The following is a 19,427-nucleotide window of genomic DNA, read 5'->3' as shown; positions in this document are numbered from 1 at the left end:
TAAAGAAAAAAAAAAAAAACGGCACACCGTGGCAGCCCCAATCGCCAATCAGTCGACGCGTCTTAGTGATTTTTGTTCTCCTTTCCGGGGAGGGGCTGGGTCTTAATAAGAAATCATCATCCTGCAGGCATATAGTCTTTAATCAACTTGAACGTTACAGGGAAAATATCAGACTTTATTCAGGGTTGTTTTAGTCAAACATTAACTATGACAAAAAGTTGAGATCATTATCATAAAAGCCACTTCCGCGTACAGCGATATAATAGAGAGTCCACCTCCGTTCGCACGCTCTGAGCATGTCTGTTTTCACAGGCATCGTACAAGTACACGGAATAACACCGTACGCGTCGGATTTATATATCAATTTGAAAAGGAAGAGTTATACAATTCGGGAAGGTTGGTGGGCGCAGCAATCTCTATTCCGAACGAGAAACGTGATAAGTACCGCGATAATACGTAGTCCCATCCTACTTCTTACAGAAAGCACTCGAGAGCGAATTCCCGGCCATTATTGTCAGTGGTAGGCCTACTCCCAAAAGAAATACTCGCATAAACGAATCCTTAAAAAAACACCATCCTGGATCCAGACCCAGTTCCGGATCCGCACTTCCAAAATCTCATCGTTTTTGTACTTGAACCAAGGATCACCCCTAAAAGCAATTTCATATAAAAATCTGTCCATAACTTATCTTGTTTACAGACAAACCAGCCAACCGACACACAAACCAACGCCGACGAAAACATAACCTCCTTGGCGGAGGTAATAAGCAAATGAAGGAGTCGCATTTTCACAATATTGTTCGATTGTATGCTAGTTTATTTCAGAAAGTATGACATGTTTTCATGAGGTGACAGATGAAATGTTCCCGAGTGGAATGGAACATTTCATCTGTCACCGAATGAAATTATTCTTTCCATTGCACGAACGTGAAACAGTCATTACATGTACTTGTTTTATATAACGCCTGAATAAATCCTTGTCATCTGATTGGTGGATCGTTGATCACATGTCATTGAATTATTTGTCCCAACGCACGGCGCGAAGTTCTATTGCACGGTGAATAGAACTCCATTGCATGGTGTCACTGCTTCTGGCGGTGGCGCTGGTTTAAATCGAGATAAATTGAATATATATATATATATATATGATTGTTATCAGCCTGTTGAACCGTTTGCATAAATTAAATATGATGAACTCATCAAACTTTTAAACAGTTTTTAACCTGAATAAATTGGCTATTAAAAGTCAACCAATCAGATGACAAGGATTTATTCAGGTGTTATACATGTATAAAACTTCGCTAGCTCGTGGAACATCACCTCATGAAATTATTCTTTCCATTGCACTCTCAAACTTTCATTATTTGTATAATGTACGATTCTCTTTTTTTTTATTTTAAAAAACTTTCAAGCTCAATTTTTAGTTAAGTCAAAACTTCATATAGTTTGGTGATAAAACTGATATCACTCATATCTAAATGTACATATTTCAATATAGACAGCGATTTAATTAAATAACTGTAACTAATAAGGCATGATTTGCACTTTGTTATGAATTAAGTTTTTTCCTCACATTAAGTTTTTAAAACATCATGATTTTCTATAGAGGACACTGAATACAAGAAACAGGTATTTCTTGTACAATTTTAAAAACGTATTTAACATAAACTAACGTCATAAACTGATTTTCTTTAAAATATCATCAAATGCTAAAACACTTTAAAAACAAAATACTCCGGAAATTAATTTTGTATTGACAAAATACAATATTCCAACTTTATAGTGAAAATTGTAAAGTTTTTGAAGTAATAAACTAAGCTACTTTAAATTGTAATGCCATTGTTTTCACATGATTTTTCTTATCAAATTGATATGGCATGCATTTCATCTATTTTAATAAAACAGTAAAATATATTTTAAAAATAACTACATATCATATCACTGATTTCATGCTTAAATACAAGCAAAGCTATACTTTTGGCAAAGATTTCACCAGATTTGACCAAATCTGTGTCTTTCATAAAAATATATACTTGTTAAAAGGCTCATCTCACTTTCCATTTGTAAGCAAAATAGCAGACTACTCTAACTAATCTACTCAATTCAAACTCTGAACCATCCAAGAAAAAAAGCAAAAGATAAACAACAGCATGGCATAAAAGACTTTAAAATGATTGCTTAAAATGATCAACAACATTTTGCAAGAGTAGCAAATTTGACTGCACTCATTATAAAGGTTGAACATACAGTCCATGCTCATTTCACTGCCATAATCATAACTGACATGAGCTGTATGTTACAAATTCCATTAAGCACAATTCCTTTGGTAGCTAAATTGAAAATGAAATGGCCCATTCACATACAATCCCTTGAAAATTCTTTCATCAGGTTGAGCTTGGAAGTCTAATGGTGACATCCTAAGCATGCATAACTTACATGAACAAAATCTGTTGTTGGTAATTAATCCGTACCAACAATTTTGTGAGGTCTTTTAACAGATAATTGGTTAATTCAGTGTAATCTGTACATGAACATAGTCTCAAAATCCCTCATGGCTACCTGGGTACCTGTTTAAGAAACCCAACCCTAAAATACATATCTCGGAAGTTGCTGTTACGGATTGTTCATAATTATAAGGTCTGCTCGATAATAGCACACCGGTGCTTCAATACAGCAAGATACTTTTTCATTGTCTGAGATGTTACTAAGTAATATGGCAAGTTGGTTACAAGAATGCCTATCCCATAATCTGGAACCCGTTCCTGACATCAACGGATACTCAGGTACCCGGTTCCAATGCACAGCCCTAAAACAAGATGGTTTCAAGAGCTCTGAGACTATTGCCTGTCCTCACATATTTGTACAATACAAAGTTAGGCATCCAGTTTAACATTTGATCTGATCGTATATGTAAGTACACCAAACTGACCGGTTGAAGAACAAAGAGCAAATAAATCTGAACATGCACCAACACTTTTACGATCATAACAATTACGCAAAATATTTCAATGCTCTTGGTAGACAATCTGTACCAAGATTTTTTTTTTTTTTAATTCTAGTACACTTACAATTATATCTCTTGTTATTGCATCCGATTGTTTAGGGGGATCTTAAACACCATATTTAAACAATGAACATATAAACAATCTATGAGATTATAGGGTTATGAAAAAATGATAAATGTTTCTTGAAAAATAAAATCCAACCAGCTATTTCTAAAACAAAACCGAGAATTGTGTTTGAAGTATAAATCTGATACTTGGAAACTTCTCATTTGTCCTAACAATTTATGACAAGAATCAAGTTGTGGGTTCTTTGTTTGTTTTTCATTTTACCTCTTCCAAAATATCCGATTCGCCGCTGTTGCCATTTTTAGCGGAAGTTAAACTCCAGCATGTAGCGGATACGGTTCTGGCTCTCGCTGTACACCAGATACTCGCTCTGTGAGAAGTAGCTGTTGTTGTATTTACTCTGATTGACAGGCTTTCCTTGTGGGACTGTCACTTTCTTGCCATCCATCACCAAGTGGGTTTCATGCTTAGGATCTGGCACAAGAAATAAATGAGAAAATTTGCGGCTATGAGAACAATTTAAGAAAAGACCGTCGTGGTCAAAGGAGCACTGAGATTGCTTGTAAAAGCACAAGTGAGGTAGCTCGTAGGTATTTTGCTTCTAGTTATGGTCATGGCATAGCTGGTAGAGGTGACTTCTTTTCTTTTCCCAACCATTTTTGGATACCTGGTTATACACAAACTGAGTACATGATTGAATTCAACAATACTAGGTTCTTTTTTGCCTTCCCCCAAATTCTGAGGGGGCGGGGCACAAGGCTGATACAGGCCTCAAGTGGATAGCCCATCCCCCTTGCCCATTTTAGTAATGCAAGTGCTCAGTGGCGCACTGTACAGTGAATCCTTTTTTGGGGAGGGGGGCATTTTATAGGGGTTTAAATTTAAATGGCCAATGCAATGTAATTTTTTATAATGCAATCCTTGAAAAAGCACCTTTGTGTCCCATTTTAACCCTTATTTTCCATCTTCGTCGAGTCATTTCAAAGAAGTGACTCGAGTCGAGTCGAGTCATTTCAGCGAGGGACTTGGGTCAAGTCCGGTCATTTGCTCGCAGTGACTCGAGTCGAGTCATTTACCCATCGGGACTCGAGTCGAGTCAAGTCAAGTCGCCAAAAAATTGTGACTCGAGTCGGACTCGAGTCACAGTCATAGTCAAGTCATGGACCCTTTAAGGATTAATAACCATCCCCATCTCCATCTCCCATCAACGTACCTGGTTCTGTCCTTCCTTTAGCAATGACGCAGTGGGAGCCGGGCGGGGCACTCCTGAGACTGCTATCATCCATGGTGATATGATGCTCCTCACCCAAGACGACCTCATTCAGGAACATGATGCCTGTACCGCTGTTTGTGGTTCCCACTGCCAAGGATAAAAAGCATGGTACAACATTAGTGATAAATAAATCGTCACGTCAGTGCAACAAGGTCGTATCTCCTAAAATGGCATGAACGATGCAAAACGCAAGTTTTAGAATGTCAAAAGGTCGTATCTCGCTTAAAATAACCTAGATGTACACGCAAAGTCAATGGACGTTGAGATACGATCTTGTTGCACAGAGCGTATTCGCGCGAGATACGACTTTGTTGCAGAATGGAGTTATGAACGCAAAACGCGAGTTTTAGAATGTCAAAAGGTCGTATCTCGCTTAAAATAACCCGGATGTACACGCAAAGTCAATGGACGTCGAGATACGACCTTGTTGCACGGAGCGTATTCGCGCGAGATACGACTTTGTTGCAGAATGGAGTTACGACCTTGTTGTTGCACTGATGCGACAAAATAATGTTCTGTTCAATCTTTCACGATTCATAGGGGAAGAGTGGTATAAGTTATCCATGTTGTGAGAACGATTATTATGAAAAGCTAAAAGAACAATTGAAGGTGACGAACCAAGGGTACAGGGATGATATACACAACATACTCCAGAAACCACAAGGGGTCATACATTACGTTTTGAAATACATCCGTGGACTGCTTTCTACCAATGAGATTTTTTTAAATCAAATGCCATGGTTTGAAAGTGGGTTTGTATATTTTTGATTCGAACTGTTTACTGGAAACAGTGTTGTGTGACTTCCAATTTCTGTGACTCGGACTCGGCTCAAGTCACATCGGCAAAAGACTCGGACTCGGACTCAGACTTGACCATTATGACTCGGACTTGAGCTAATGACTCATGACTCACGAGTCACTTTTTTTTACCAAAGGTATTACCTTGTAAAAACAGTCCAATGTTTTTTCCCCCCGAAGGTAACATTAATGCAATGCTAAAGAACATTAAGCGCACGAACCGTAATAACGCATCACTCTTCAGGTGGTGTTGCAATCAATATTGTAAGTTGTTATACATAAATATTAAATATGCGACCATCGCTATACTCCGCGACAGCGCATCACGTACATATCACTTACATGACATTTTGTGTGTGTCCATATCCATGCACTCAAACCAAAATGACTTTGAGACTCAAATTCGGACTCAACCCAAGAGACTCGAGACTTGGCCTTGACTTCTACAATTCACTTGACTACAACACCGACTGGAAATCTTTCTGGACTCCAAGGAAGGAATCAAGTGTTGTCGGCAGACTTTGTTGCGGTGTGAATTGAAGTGCCTTTGAGATAATGATCATTGCTACCTGTCGGGCTATGTGCGATCCCACATTAGTCAAACAGGACTCACAAAGATTTCCAAAGGATATAAAAAAAAATCTTACCATATCCGGCAGATTTGCTGTGCTCGGAAGCGAAGTAGATCCCACGGCCGACGCGGCCGCCAGAGTGGGGCATGATGCGCAGGCCGGTTTTCAGGATGGCTGCCACCACAGCCACGTTAGTGCCATGCCACAACAGACGACGATTCTCGAGATTTTTGTGGGCAGCAAAACGCTTATCCTGTTTGTGAGGAATAAACAAGAGGAAAACTAGCTCTGTTACCAGGCATGCAACTGGGCAGTCACAAAAAAAGAGTAAATTCAAATCTTTCCAAGACTTTGTACAGTGTTTTTCTAATTTAAATGGCACACATGGGTAGTAAAAAAAGAGGAAATCAGCTGATCCAAGGAAAAGTTGCATGCCTGTGTTACTGACAAATCATGATCCATTCTGCGACTGTTGACTTGTTTAATAGCATCAACTTTTTCTTCATTGGAGTGAGGGGGAGGGGTTGAAAGTATGAATGCCAGAGAAAGGTACAGCAAAAGTGGACCTCAAACTGGCTGAAATCTGGGAACAACATCAGGGCAGTGCTTAGCACAAGATTTTCTGCTAAGCAAACCTCTGTGCTAAGCAAACCTCCGTTCCTTTCATGGAGACAGTAAGCACCACTCACAGGACAGCCTGCTCATTTTGAATTCATGTGTGTATTTGTAGAGCATAATGGAATTAGATGGATTAAATTTTTAAAGTGTACTCTAAATGCAACATGCAAGTAGAACACACGCAAACAACTTAAGCGCGTCATGACGGTTCAAAAATCGTCCCGGCAAAAATCATCTGCACCGGAGGGACACGCACACGTTGCGCTGTTTGCGTAGAGAAAACAGAAACGCTCATTTGCTGATCGTGCATTTCAGTTTTGGGCGTATCGGCTTCGGTAACGCACCTGTACAAAATACAACCGCAGATATGCAAATAGCCATACAAACATGGATGTGCCCATCAGGCATCAATTTGTACATGTGTCAGTGCTCTAGTAATTTAATATAGCTCTATGGTACAAAACGACAAAAGAAATTAATATGTTTGCAATAAAAACTTTCTTGTAGCAAATAGCAGAGCTTACTTCTCCTTCTCTAGCCACTTTCCAGACATTCAACAACTTGGGCTGCCTCCATCCACCCTTTGTGTGGTCAACATAGGTAGAAATCACCTAGAAACAAAGCAAAATCATAAGAAACTTATTGAATAAAAGAAACACTGTGTTGATAGATTACAAGTATGATCAGGCTTTTGAGTTCAAGGAGCAGGATTGGAAATTCTTTGAATAAAACATCTTTGATCCAATGAACAACACCCAATGAGCGACATCCAATTAACATCATCCGGGTATGCAGCATTGCTAAAATGTTGGTAGCATTATGATTTTTAATGTGATCCCTAGCTATATGGCTTTTAAGGCTTATAGCAGGGCCAGGTTAAGTGTTGCGTAGGCCCTAGGCACCAGTGTTCCGTAGGCCTTACTCCACACTAGACACCAGCACCAATTTCATGTTGATGCTAAGCTTTACTAAGCAAGCCAGGCCAAACTGGTAGCTCTAAGAGCCTGTTGGCACTGTTCTTCTGACTAGTGCACCATGAACAAAGACACGGACTTATCTCTCCACAGGGTAAAGTGAATCTCGTGAATTTTTGATTTTTTCTACCTTGTGTTCCTCTGACTTGGGAGCCACATGTTCCAGCTTGCATTTCAGCAGTTCATAGTTCACGTCCAGCGGATTCGGTGCCACTGCAGCCTGGGACTGTGACTGTGAAATGATAAGAAGGAATAAGTTGATTGAGAAAAATGGAAGAAGTCTTGTTAACTCTTTCAGTGCCAATCTCGTACATGTACAAGGTATATTTGTTAGTACAAAAGCGCCAACCTCGTACATGTACGAGGTAATGTTCGTACTTAAAATTGCCAAACCTCGTACATGTACGAGGTAGAGTAAATATGTTATCAAAAGGGGGCGCTCTCGCTCTTTCTAATGGTACCATTTGCATGCATGTACGACCTGTATTTATTTTTTCATTCGAGTTCTTGCGAGAGGGCGCAGCACTAAATCTCTTATTTTCTGCAAAAAGTGCGGAATTCCCCTGTGTTCAGGCCAGTGTTTCAGGGTGTATCACTATGTTTGTGACTACTTTTGACTTTCCAATATATCAAGGATATACCAGAGAGCAACAACAACAAATTTAGTGAGTAAAACTTATTTACTTTTTTTTTACAGAATTTCAAACAATTATCAAAAACGCTCGAAGTTGGGCACTTTAGGGTTAAACTTTTCAAATTTCACAGGCACTGAAAGAGTTAATAAGGACAGGGAAGTACACAAGTGCGGCAATGCATGAGATATTCTAAGGGGTGAAATCAGATCCACAAAATGCTCAGATAAAATGAGCTAGCCCAATCCTTTTCTGAGCTGTCAACTTCCTTTGCTAACTTAGAAGCAAATGTACAGTAAAAACTTGGACTGAGCACATGTGTTTTTTAATCAGGCAAATCTAATTTACGGTTGTCCACTTTCTGATGGTATGTACATCCTACATAAGCTACATTTCAGCCTTTTTTTAAATTTTATTTTATTACCTTCATTGCACAAATACATTAGACTGACATGTGGTGCAAAAGGGAAACCCCGAACAGGCACACAGGCCCACTAAATGGGGACCCTTGTTCACACATCAAAACCGAAAAACAGGGGACAAACACAACAACAAGCAAACAACCGAAGAAAACAAAGAAATACTGTTCAAAGAAAAAAAAAATCACAAAAAGAAAAAGGAAAAACTACAATTAAAAGCGGCCACAAATTATTGCACTTTATGAAATATCTTGGCATTTATTCCAGACAACTGGTCTTTGAGGGTATACAAACGTCCTATCAGTACATATTATATGAGCACTTGTCTTGCACTTTTAAGTTCTAGTGAAGATCTGCGTTGACTTCATTTTGAAATCTCTTTTGAGAAGATGTGTGGTTGTGAAAAGAACCGGCGATTGGTTGTGAACACTCGACGTCTCCTGAAGACGAGCAGAGCATACTGATCGAAACATCCAGTTTTCACAACCAAACGGTTCTTTTCAAAACCAAACTTCTTCTCAAAAGAGATTTTCATACTACCACCATGCAAAGTTTCAAAACCTACGTTCCAGTTCCTTAACAATAAAATATAATAAAAAATCTAAAAGTTGAAATACTTACCAGTGTCTCGTCTTGCTCTCTCTTGATATCCTGAGCAATGACAATGTCGCTCAGTACCTGCCAAGTGCAAGAAGAGAAACTATTTTCACATTTTTGTCTAAATGTCACTGTAAACAGGGCAAAACTTGATAAAGTGAAAGTTTGTAGTAAACTCATATTTTTGTAAAATCACTGTGCTCACATCAATATCCATTACAAGAATTTCGTGGCAGCACCATATGTGACCTGCCATAGCATAATGAGGAAAAACCCCCACCTTTGACTTTTCAGGTTATGTACATCATATTAAAGCGCAAATCATTGGCTTTCCAATGATACCTGATTTATTTCTGTAGCTTAATTTATTCCAAAGGCATGACGCAGGAACTTCAACAGTGTCCTTCCAAGTTTCTCTAACCTCATTTCGAGAAAAACAGCTTTGAAAAAAAAAAGACATGCATTGCGCCGCCAACGGCAGTGAAAAACATTCTTTAGTTTGTCCACCTTTGTGGGTATTTTTTTCACAACAAAAATGCATAGTGTGAATCTTGGATGCCTTGGCTACCGGAACTCAAAAATACAAAACAATCAATATCAATTTTGACACAATTTTTTTCTAGTACATCTGACTTCAGGCGTCGATTACTCAAAAACAAAGTTTTGGGGGACATTCCTCATTTTGCCTCAGTAGGTCACATATATCCCTTTTGAGGATGTGCATGGTTCTGAGAAGAAGGGGTTAACTCAATATTTATTACATTGACTCCATGCACGAACAGTAAATGACACTTTTTGACCACCTCGGAGATCCCATTGGACGGGAGATACAACGTGTGGTTTGTCGCAAAGTCTGCACAGCTAATTTTCATCTGAATATGTACAAACCCATAGCGTATTTGCATTAGCACCAGGCGTCTTCAGCAATACAATTTGCATGTCCTTCCCAGTGGTCTCTCCCAACTTTCCCATTGTTATCATTAAGGGGAGAACTTGTACGTGGAGCCTATAGTGTATGAAACCTCTATCAGCCCCTGGAGTTTTTTTCCGACCTCTGTGAAACCGTACATTTCTTCATCTTCTTTTCTCCACAGATTTCTTATCAGGCTTGCAAGCTTCACCGCCTTTTTGCGCTTTTGAGGAATCTTTGGTATAATTGCCAGCAATTATTAATTATATATGAAAACAATAAAACCCACTGCTATGTGACATCTCACCAGGAGCATATCTTTCTTGTTCTGCACCGTCTCAGCTTGGCTGATGGTCGGCGGGAGCTTACGGCCGAAGGAATGCGGTATCAACGTGTAGAACCTGGAGCTGAGTTCCTGCAGTTTCTTGGTGCCAGCCTTGTTGTTGATGGCAGTCTCAATGGCCTCAAGAGCATCAAAGCCTTTAGCCAGCTGGGCTTTGCTCAGTTTACCCAGGGGCATTTTCTTCACATCTGACAATTTGAAAATAAACATGCATTGCCAACAGATTTCAATAACAATAAACGCTAACCTTACACAGACCAAAACTGGATTGAACCAAGTCTTGAACCAAGGTTACCCCCCCTCCCCCCCACTTTCGACTTCCATTCTCCCAAACTCACCAAGCTCAAAGTTCGCCATCTGTTCTTGAAACATGTTGTTATCGAAGATCAGATCCATGAGTTTCTGGGTTGGCGTGTCCAGTTTACTTGGGGCATACTCTGATTTAGCTGTTTTTTTGGAGCCGCCAGCTTCCAGTTCACTCAGCTGTACAGAAAAGCGCAGTCATGGTTACTTTATATGATGTCATATTAATTATTTTTTACTCAAATGTTTCACGATGGAAGGGACTCCAGAAACAACAAGGAGCACCATTAACTATTCACAAGTTTTGTAATTTTTGCCTAATCTGCTAAAACCCAGCAACATTCAGTCCAAGCTCTTTCAGAACAGACTGAAAGCAAGATACCAGATACATTTTTCAGAAAGAAAGTTGGATGTTCATTACTCCTTCTCAAGACACTACTCAACTACTCGAGCCTCAGTCCAACCACTGCTTCATGCTTGGATATAGGGTCTGAGATCGCCCAGCACAAATTTAAAGTTGTTCTATTGAACTCCATTGTAGGTCAACCCGTGAGACTACAAGGAAAATAGTACATGTACTATCATTTTACATTTCACCCAATGCAATTTAAGATGCTATGAGAGAACTGTATAAATATGCATTTGAATATTAATTAGCCTGACCCATGACCTGGAGCAATACACATCTCTCTAATTTAAGTATAATGCCAGCTTGCACACTTAATATTTATTGGCTTAACCTTGACAAATTTCCATGTGTATTTGCAATTGAAGTAATAACGTAAATTGTGGTCACGGCCGGTCGTTGGCATAGCAGCGGGATCACGCGCTCCACCAAAGATGGCAGCCACCCAGTGGTTTTCTTTGCCGATTATCCCAAGGGCCAATCTTTGAGGCCATATTGCCCTGAAATCAAATCGTCTTGGCAACGTTCGCTTCGACAGCACAACAGGACAATTGCAAGTTCTTGGCACCATTCATAAGTCAGGCATGTGCAGACTTTCTGGGCTCCGGGTATCAAAGGTCCTAATTAGGATCGATATGATTCATCTTGCTAATTGACAGGCCTGCCAACTCTCATGCATAGATCGTGAGACCATAGACGTAGCCAGGGGGGAGGGGCAGGGGGCAGGGGGGGGCCATAGCCCCCTGAGCTGAGACTCACGTATTTCAGGTTATTCTCACACTCTCATGCCCACAAGGGATTTCCCACGCTAAAAAAACCCTCGAAAACGATGTTTAAATGATGATCTTTTGCTCAATTTTTTTTTAAGGTGGGTATAAATTGCCTCAGATCGCACCACAGAGTGCCTAGAATCCAGAATTTTCCGAGGCCCTTTAGCGGGCAATGAACCCCATGCTGATACGGCTTCGCGCTTGCATTAGTTCTGATCAAGCTCCATCGCCAAATACTCACTCTCGGCTCTTACTCACAGTTGGCAGCCCTGAATTGATTCACCCTCTAACACAAAAGGAGCTTGATCGCGCCTGCCAGAGATCATAGGGGCCATCTGCAGTAGGGAGACAAAAGTAAATCCACTCTTGGACCAAGACTTAGTCCACTCTTGCCTCACCTTCTTCAAGTCTTCCTCCACGTCTTCGCTCTGCTCCACCTCAATCAGCGTGTACTTGCCGGCCACTGGGGCGAAATTGGCCCGCTCATCCCACTTGTTGCGCGTCTTGTCCTGGAATTTCTTCTCAAAAGCTTTGATGGCCTGGCTGACGTCAGAAAACGAGTTCATCTGATTGGCTCCCGGCTCTCCCTGCAAAAAAATTTGAATTTGTTTTGTAAACATAATTCATTGATCTGGATTAAATTGAAACAAGTGAATCTCAACGCCACTGCAAGGAAGATCCACTGTTTGACACTGGACAATTTCCAACCAAATGTTCATATTTTCTGAACAAAAACTGATCTGTTAAGTCAAATTCTGCACTGAGAGTGCATTGTGATAGTGAATGAATATCATCATCATCGGCGGTTTTAAGGCCGTTGTCCAGTCTGTTCTGGGTTGGCCTGCTTTCTCCCTATGGCTCTCCTCCACTTGGCCCTGTCCGTCGCGTCCCTCGCATTGACTCCAAGCAGTCGCATGTCATCAGTCACGGAACTCTGCCACGTCTTGCGCAGTCCGCCAGCATAACATGTGCATGTTACAGCTAAACAGACATTTTGCCAGTTCATCTTGTGCGAGCAGTTTTTTGGTCTAATAGGACTCTCTCATCTCTCGTCTGGGTACCAGAAATTCAGCGTCGCCATTGTAGTTGGCAATGATCGTATAGGTCACCGGTGGCGCGCAGTAGTAGAAGGCAAGCCTTCAAAACTGTGAGGGATGGCAAAAACTGTGAGAAAAACACACAGCCAACTCCCAGTGCTGGGTCGGAATGATTATGCCAACTGTACACGGCACAGGAAGTGACTATTATGCCATAAAGAATTTGCAGTTATTTTACGTGAACATTTTACGCTACAATTCATGACGTGGTTGCTAGCCAAACGCTTGCTTACTGCAATGGTGGGGTAACATGGTACTTTGCACCTTAGGATCAGGGCCCAATTTCATGGCGCTGCTTAACAGTTAGCAGAAAAGTTGTGTTTAGCATAGCAGAAAAATTTGCCAACCTTAAGCGCTATTTCACGGCGCGGACGTGCTAACGGTCGCACGTGCATGGAGATTTATATTGTTACGTCACTACGTTAAGCAAATTTTTCCTCCGAAGTAAGCGTGCCTTTTGCTGTGCTTATGGTCTCCATGAAGTAGACGACGGCTCTGTTAGCAGAAAATTGTGTGCTTACCAGCACCGTGAAATTGGGCCCTGAACTTTTGTGGTCCCCTGCTACAGAACGATGTTCAGCTGATCCAACAATGAACATAAAAACTAGAAATACTTACAACACGACCCCATCTAGTCCACACAGTGTAATTTTTGCCAGATTGTATCAACTGGATGACGTAATATTTGTTGTTGTTCTGCGAGATGTTGGTCTGGTTCAGCATGCAATCAAAGTCCTCGTACACCTGTCAGAGCATCAAACCAAAGGCGAAAAATGATAAATATGTCGTCAAATGCAAAAACAAAGAGACTCTTCATTGACAACATTTCATTCAGTTTACAAACATGTGCAGCCTGAGCTTTTCCAAGATAAGGGAGCTAACTTATACTCGAGCCAACTTGTACACCAGCCAGCTAATATGCGAGGCCAACTCATACGCATATGTAGAAAATAAGTGAAATCATTTGATTACATGAAAACAAAAGTCAAACACTTCACTTCAAAAATATAGATGCCCAAGTGCTTGTCAGATAAAGCACACTGCTGTCTTTATAATTTTGCAACAGTGACATGTACAGGATACATACGGTTCAGAAAAAGTCACCTGTTAGCGTTAACAGTGGCGCAACCAGGGATGGGGGGATGCAGCCTGGCAGAGTGCAACGGGTTAGCGATTTAAAAAGCAAAATCGAGATGCTGATAGAAGTAAAATCAGGATGGCAAAAATGGATTATATCCGATTTGATATCCCACTGAGAGAAGAAAGCTAGAAAGTCGTTGCGTATTTATATCACACCTTCTCAAATTACAGACTTTAGTTGTTGGACGATGTAGCCACAGGTTCGCTTGTGTTATACAAATAATATATGTACCAACAGGCAATCTTCCACTCGTTTTATTGCCGAAGTACAATCTGAGATGACCTACGTACAAGTTGGCTCGTATACGAGTTGGTTTAGTGTACGAATTGGCATGCGTACGAGTTGACAAGCATTCGTCCTGAGTCAGTTTGATATTGACTTGAGATTGAGATCAGTCTCCAGCAATCCAATGCTGGTAAAATTTAATCTAATCACGGGGGTATGAGCTATTGGAAACAAACAAGAATATGTCTCGGATGTTTTGCTTACAGCGCCAGAGCCAAAGTAGTAGCTATCCACGACGTAGGTCTTCTTTTTCCCCTTCTCCGCAGTCTTGAGAGCCTCTACTTTCTTCTTGATATCAGTCTTGCTGTCGGTAGCGGGGGGGTCCTCTACTTTCTTCTTTTTGCCTCCAGCTTTGGCCGCTGCAGCTTTTCGTTTACGAGGCATGGTGAGTTGATGATCAGAAACTGTTTTTTAACTGGAGCTGTCTGTAGGAAATCAAGAAATGTGACAGGGTCAAAATGTTATGCCAGCATTTTACATCTCCATATAAGACTCAGAGGTGGTGGGGTGGGGTAGTCAGAGTATCACCCGTTGTCCACCAGAGCCCTCTACATAACCAACGTCAACTTTAATGGAATTGTGGCGTCATTTTGATCAGAAATGTGGACAAAGCTGTTGATTGGTCAATTTGGCTGACAAGTTTTTGTAATACTACGGGTTACTGAAGACCCAATAGCAGGCGCCCGCTTAATGTTCAGAATCTCAAGGTATTAAGATCCAGTCTTGTTTTGCATAATAATCGCCGAATCTGCTCACCTATCATTTGGGAGGGGGAGGCTCATTTGACATGAGGGGGCACTGCCGAAGTTTCCCTTTTTCTTATTTCTACTTCTACTTCTTCGCGATAATTGAAAATGCGTCCAATTGGATATCTCGTAAATTTGCTTAGCATGCACGCTCTGTTAATTAATTAACATTTCTAAAAAAAAACGAGGGCAAGGGCCGGTGAGTAACATCAATATATAAACAGTTGTCTTCACTTCTGTCCGGTTGAACTATAGTACTCAGTATGTGTATTATATCAATCATGTTTGGGAGGTACCATGGCCCTGTCATTTCCCCCACCCCCACTGGGGATCTAGTCTGAGTATCACCCGTTATCCATGGAACCAAGTCTCCTGTATAACGTCTGATATGTCTAGACATGTAGATTTATGCAAGCCGCGTGCCGGCTAATCGCAGTGATGTCATTTCATTCCCAAAAACTGTGATAGGTCAAGTCGAATCCAGTGTTTTGTAATTCAACAACAGCCACGTGACACATCCTTTGTTGCACTTGCAGTGTCTGACGTTTTTTTTTTATCAATGTCTAGATGCGACAAAGGTGAATGGCCGAAGACCCCACACAGAAAGTGACCGCTGATTGGTCAAAATCTAGAGGTCAAGATGCGGTTGCCTTGCATAATTAATTAGCGAATCTGTTCACAAATTTATAGACCGTGGCTCTCGCCATGATAGACTACCACGGATCCGCCTTTGTAATGGATTCATTGACATGATACAGGAATATTGGAAAATGATGATCACAATGTTTGGTCACACTTAATATGTGGATGATGAAGGGAGTGTATCATCAAGTAAAATATATCCCCACATTGTTGACTCCCTACCCCTAGAAGTAGAACTATATAGTCTATGTAATGATTACACCACGACGAATGTCGTGGTCTATGACGCACGAACAGATTTGCTGATTAATTACGCAAGACCCCGACTCTTGATTTTCTAGATCAGTGGCCGCTTTCTATAGGCCTATCGGGTCTTCGGTCATTCACCCGCTGCACGTCATACATGGATAAAAAAAAAAGTCACGGCGTGCGACAAATAAACCCTGCATTCAAATTCACCAATCACAGCGTTAGTCCTGATTTGGGAATGAAATGACGTGTTGGATTTAGTAAAGTCGACTCCAATTGGCTGGTGCACGGCTTGCATAAATTTGCATGTCACATCATATGTCGTCAGGAGATGTCAGACGTTTTACCAGAGAGATAGGGCTCCGCGTAGAAAACGGGTGATACTCAGACTAAGAGCTATGGGGATCTGCGGGGTTCAACAAGGTAGTGAATGTCAGCCATTGGTTTCCCCCCAGACACTGCATGCTGTAGCTTGAGTAACTCTAGCTTGAATAACGTACTCCCCTGGAGTTGTCACGCCCCAACTATCGCATCGGTCCCAACTATAGTTGGGCCTGTCCCAACTATAGTTGGGCCTGTCCCAACTGTAGTTCCACAGTTGGGCTGGTCCAACTACAGTTGGGACCGTCCCAACTATAGTTGGGACAGGCCCAACTATAGTTGGGACGGTCCCAACTGTAAGTTCCATTGTTGGGCTGGCCCATCTATAGTTGGGCCACTCCGATCTTTTTATTTTGCGGTGTCCCAACTATAGTTTACATTGATGTACAACTGTAAAACGTTCCCTTCAGCTCTGATACACGTCTGACTGTACTGGGGACCACTGAAATTAGTTATTGATGGGGCGAATCTATAGTTGGGCCACTCCAATCTTTTTATTTTGCGGTCCCAACTATAGTGTACATTGTTGTACGATTATAAAACATTCCCTACAACTCTAATACACATCTGACTTTACTTGGGACCAATGAAATTATCTATGGGTGGGGACCATCTGTAGTTGGGCCACCGCAATATTTTTATTTGGCGGTCCCAACTATAGTTTACATTGATGTACGACGACTATAAAACATTCCCTACAGCTCTGTTACATACTGTCCGACTTTACTTGGGACCTTTGACATTAGCTATGGGTGGGGCCCATCTATACTAGTTGGCCGGCCATGGCAATCTTTGAATTTTGCAAAATGTTGCTGGACAATCAACCCAGCAGCTGGACAACTCATCCAACTAGGCAGTGCCACGTGACCGGCCAGCCTTGCGGCATGCATGCACGACGAATACACGGTGCCAGCGCCACGGAACATTTAATCCAACAAGATCTATCAAGCATGAAGCATCCGGCGCAACTCCAGTCCTAACTATAGTTGGGCCGACCCAACTGCCGCACTATAGTTGGGACAGTCCCAACTATAGTTGGGACCGATGCGATAGTTGGGGCGTGACGGAGTTACTCAAGCTAGCAATGCTGCATTAAAATAGCGTCAAAACATGAGATTACGAGAACTTTGTGGCCCTACTTCACATGTTCGTGATCCACAACCAGGTAGAAAACTTACCTTAATTAAATAAGCAAATTTAAAGCCTCATACGTCTGGTTTAACCAGGATCATGCGATGTTCAATGTTTCCGCAGAATCTTTTTCCTGGCAAGAATTCAGCTCACGCGTGCGTACGTACCCGGTTGTTTACGCCCCACCCACATTTAGTTTACACTGAAACACATGTGCACAAATCGTACCACAGCAGTACAACCAGCACTATCAGTTTGGATCAGACGCGGTGTTGAGAGCAAAGTCCGCGGTTTAGCGTCCTAATTTATACGATTTTCACTTCCTTTACTACAAACAAAACGACTTATATTACACGACAAGACTAGACAGGTACTTCGACCTCATCCACTCACAAAATGAACATTCAGTTCAATCATACAACTGACCAATAGGAGGTGAGAACGTTCAACCGGCTCGGCAACTTGTCGGGTCATGCTTGTATTTGTTTACGACAATTTACTGCTTGAGAGTTTGAGAACATAAAATAGCCGTTGCATCTTCCTGGTTCAAGCTGCCGTGCCTCGACGTGTTTGAGTTCGGAGAGCTCAGGCGCGGCGCCGGCGCGGCGCGGCGCGTAAGCGCCATCAGAAAATACTGAGAAACACTGAATGAATTTTTTTTTTTAAATGTAAGGAGATCAATAAAACTTCTAAACTTCTTCGCAAGGGCTTGTGGTCGAAACACAAAACACTCACAACCATTCCATATATTTGCGATAAATAGGAGAATCATTTTTTTAAAAACAAAATCGACCATTAATAATTTTGTAAAATGAGCGGATTGAAAAAAGATCGAGACTTGCTGGACGGATAGGTTGTGTTTTCAATAAAACCATCAGAAGGAAAGTTCAGGAAGGAATCATATTGGACTGGAATCATGCATGTTGGACTGGAGCTCCATGGTTGGAGAAAAAGTGGCGTGGCTGGTAATAAGGCGTTTAGTTTAGTGGGTTGGGGTTTTTTTTTGGGGGGGGGGGCTCAGTCCGATCAGATATTACCATAGAGCTATATTAAATATAGCTCTATGGATATTACAGATCAGAGGTGTATCGATATGCAATGCAAAATTAGTAACAACAGAAGTTCTGATCTCGAAAGCCTGACATCTAGGAGTGAAACTAAGGCATATGCCCGATAAGAATTAAGAAAAGAAGAAAAAAGGCTTCTTTTATTGCTTGAAAATATGACCCTGCATAGTGCATAGATATGCCCCCCCCCCCCCCTACGGAAAAGGGGGCCGACCCCCAATTTCCTGCAACGGTGAATATGAGATGAATTTTTCTTCGGGACAAATTTTGTGCAACTTTCTACTCCTCTTCAATGTATGAAAAGTCTTGGACATCTCTCTTTGGTTAATTTTATTGAAAAATGCACTTATGTAACATTACAATATTTTCCATGCTTTTCCGGACAACTGAGGGTGTTGTTGCTGTGACGTAATTCCAAAGGCAGGCAGGATCGGAAGACACTGTTCAGTTTAGGGGTTTTCGGTTCAAGTTTTGAACCCGAAAATTTGTTCCTTGAAAACATTTGTGAAAAAGGTTTGCTCATTGGCTTACTGCCGGCCATGTACACTACTGACACAACAACGAATCACCAAAGAAAGAAAATCCACGACAGCAAAATATCCAATAATATTCTAGCAGCTTTTGGTGCTGAAATAGCTGCAACATTGAGTTTTTTTGGTCTGCTAGCAGTGCAGCCTAATCAGCGCTGAGTTAGCGAGCTGAGCTGAATTGACATCACTCTTATCTTTTGTTCATGACTTTGGAAATTCGCATTAGCATTAAAAAAAAAACCACAAAAGGTACAAAAAATACCCTTAACAACGGCAAAACGAAATTGAAAAATGGTTAACTTTGGACACAAAGGTGCAGTTTCAAGGGTTGCATTGAAAGAATTACATCGTATGAGCCCATTAAGTTATAAAGTGGGCCCGACCATATTCAGTCTCGATCTCTCCGTAGAACTAGAAGCCAGCCTGCATGCATGGCGTCAGTGGTGGGTCTATCAAGTTTTAATCCCCTCCC

General features: G+C 41.3%; 1 protein-coding gene across 1 annotated transcript; it reads right to left on the bottom strand.

Moving 5' to 3' along the window:
* Positions 1–1,369: 1,369 nt before the first annotated feature.
* LOC119726700 (protein mono-ADP-ribosyltransferase PARP3-like) lies at positions 1,370–17,699 on the bottom strand. Its single transcript, XM_038198500.1, has 12 exons — positions 17,406–17,699; positions 14,414–14,634; positions 13,402–13,527; positions 12,085–12,273; positions 10,546–10,690; positions 10,172–10,395; positions 8,979–9,035; positions 7,437–7,538; positions 6,857–6,943; positions 5,790–5,967; positions 4,285–4,431; positions 1,370–3,545 (listed from the first exon to the last, which is right to left on the bottom strand). The coding sequence occupies exons 2-12, from the start codon at positions 14,591–14,593 to the stop codon at positions 3,373–3,375; spliced, it is 1,608 nt and encodes a 535-aa protein (XP_038054428.1). The 5' UTR covers positions 14,594–14,634; positions 17,406–17,699; the 3' UTR covers positions 1,370–3,372.
* Positions 17,700–19,427: the final 1,728 nt, after the last annotated feature.

This window comes from Patiria miniata, unplaced genomic scaffold (genome assembly GCF_015706575.1).
Source record: "Patiria miniata isolate m_02_andy unplaced genomic scaffold, ASM1570657v1 HiC_scaffold_2, whole genome shotgun sequence".
NCBI lineage: Eukaryota > Metazoa > Echinodermata > Asteroidea > Valvatida > Asterinidae > Patiria > Patiria miniata.
This window is presented reverse-complemented; position numbering and strand designations above follow the sequence as displayed.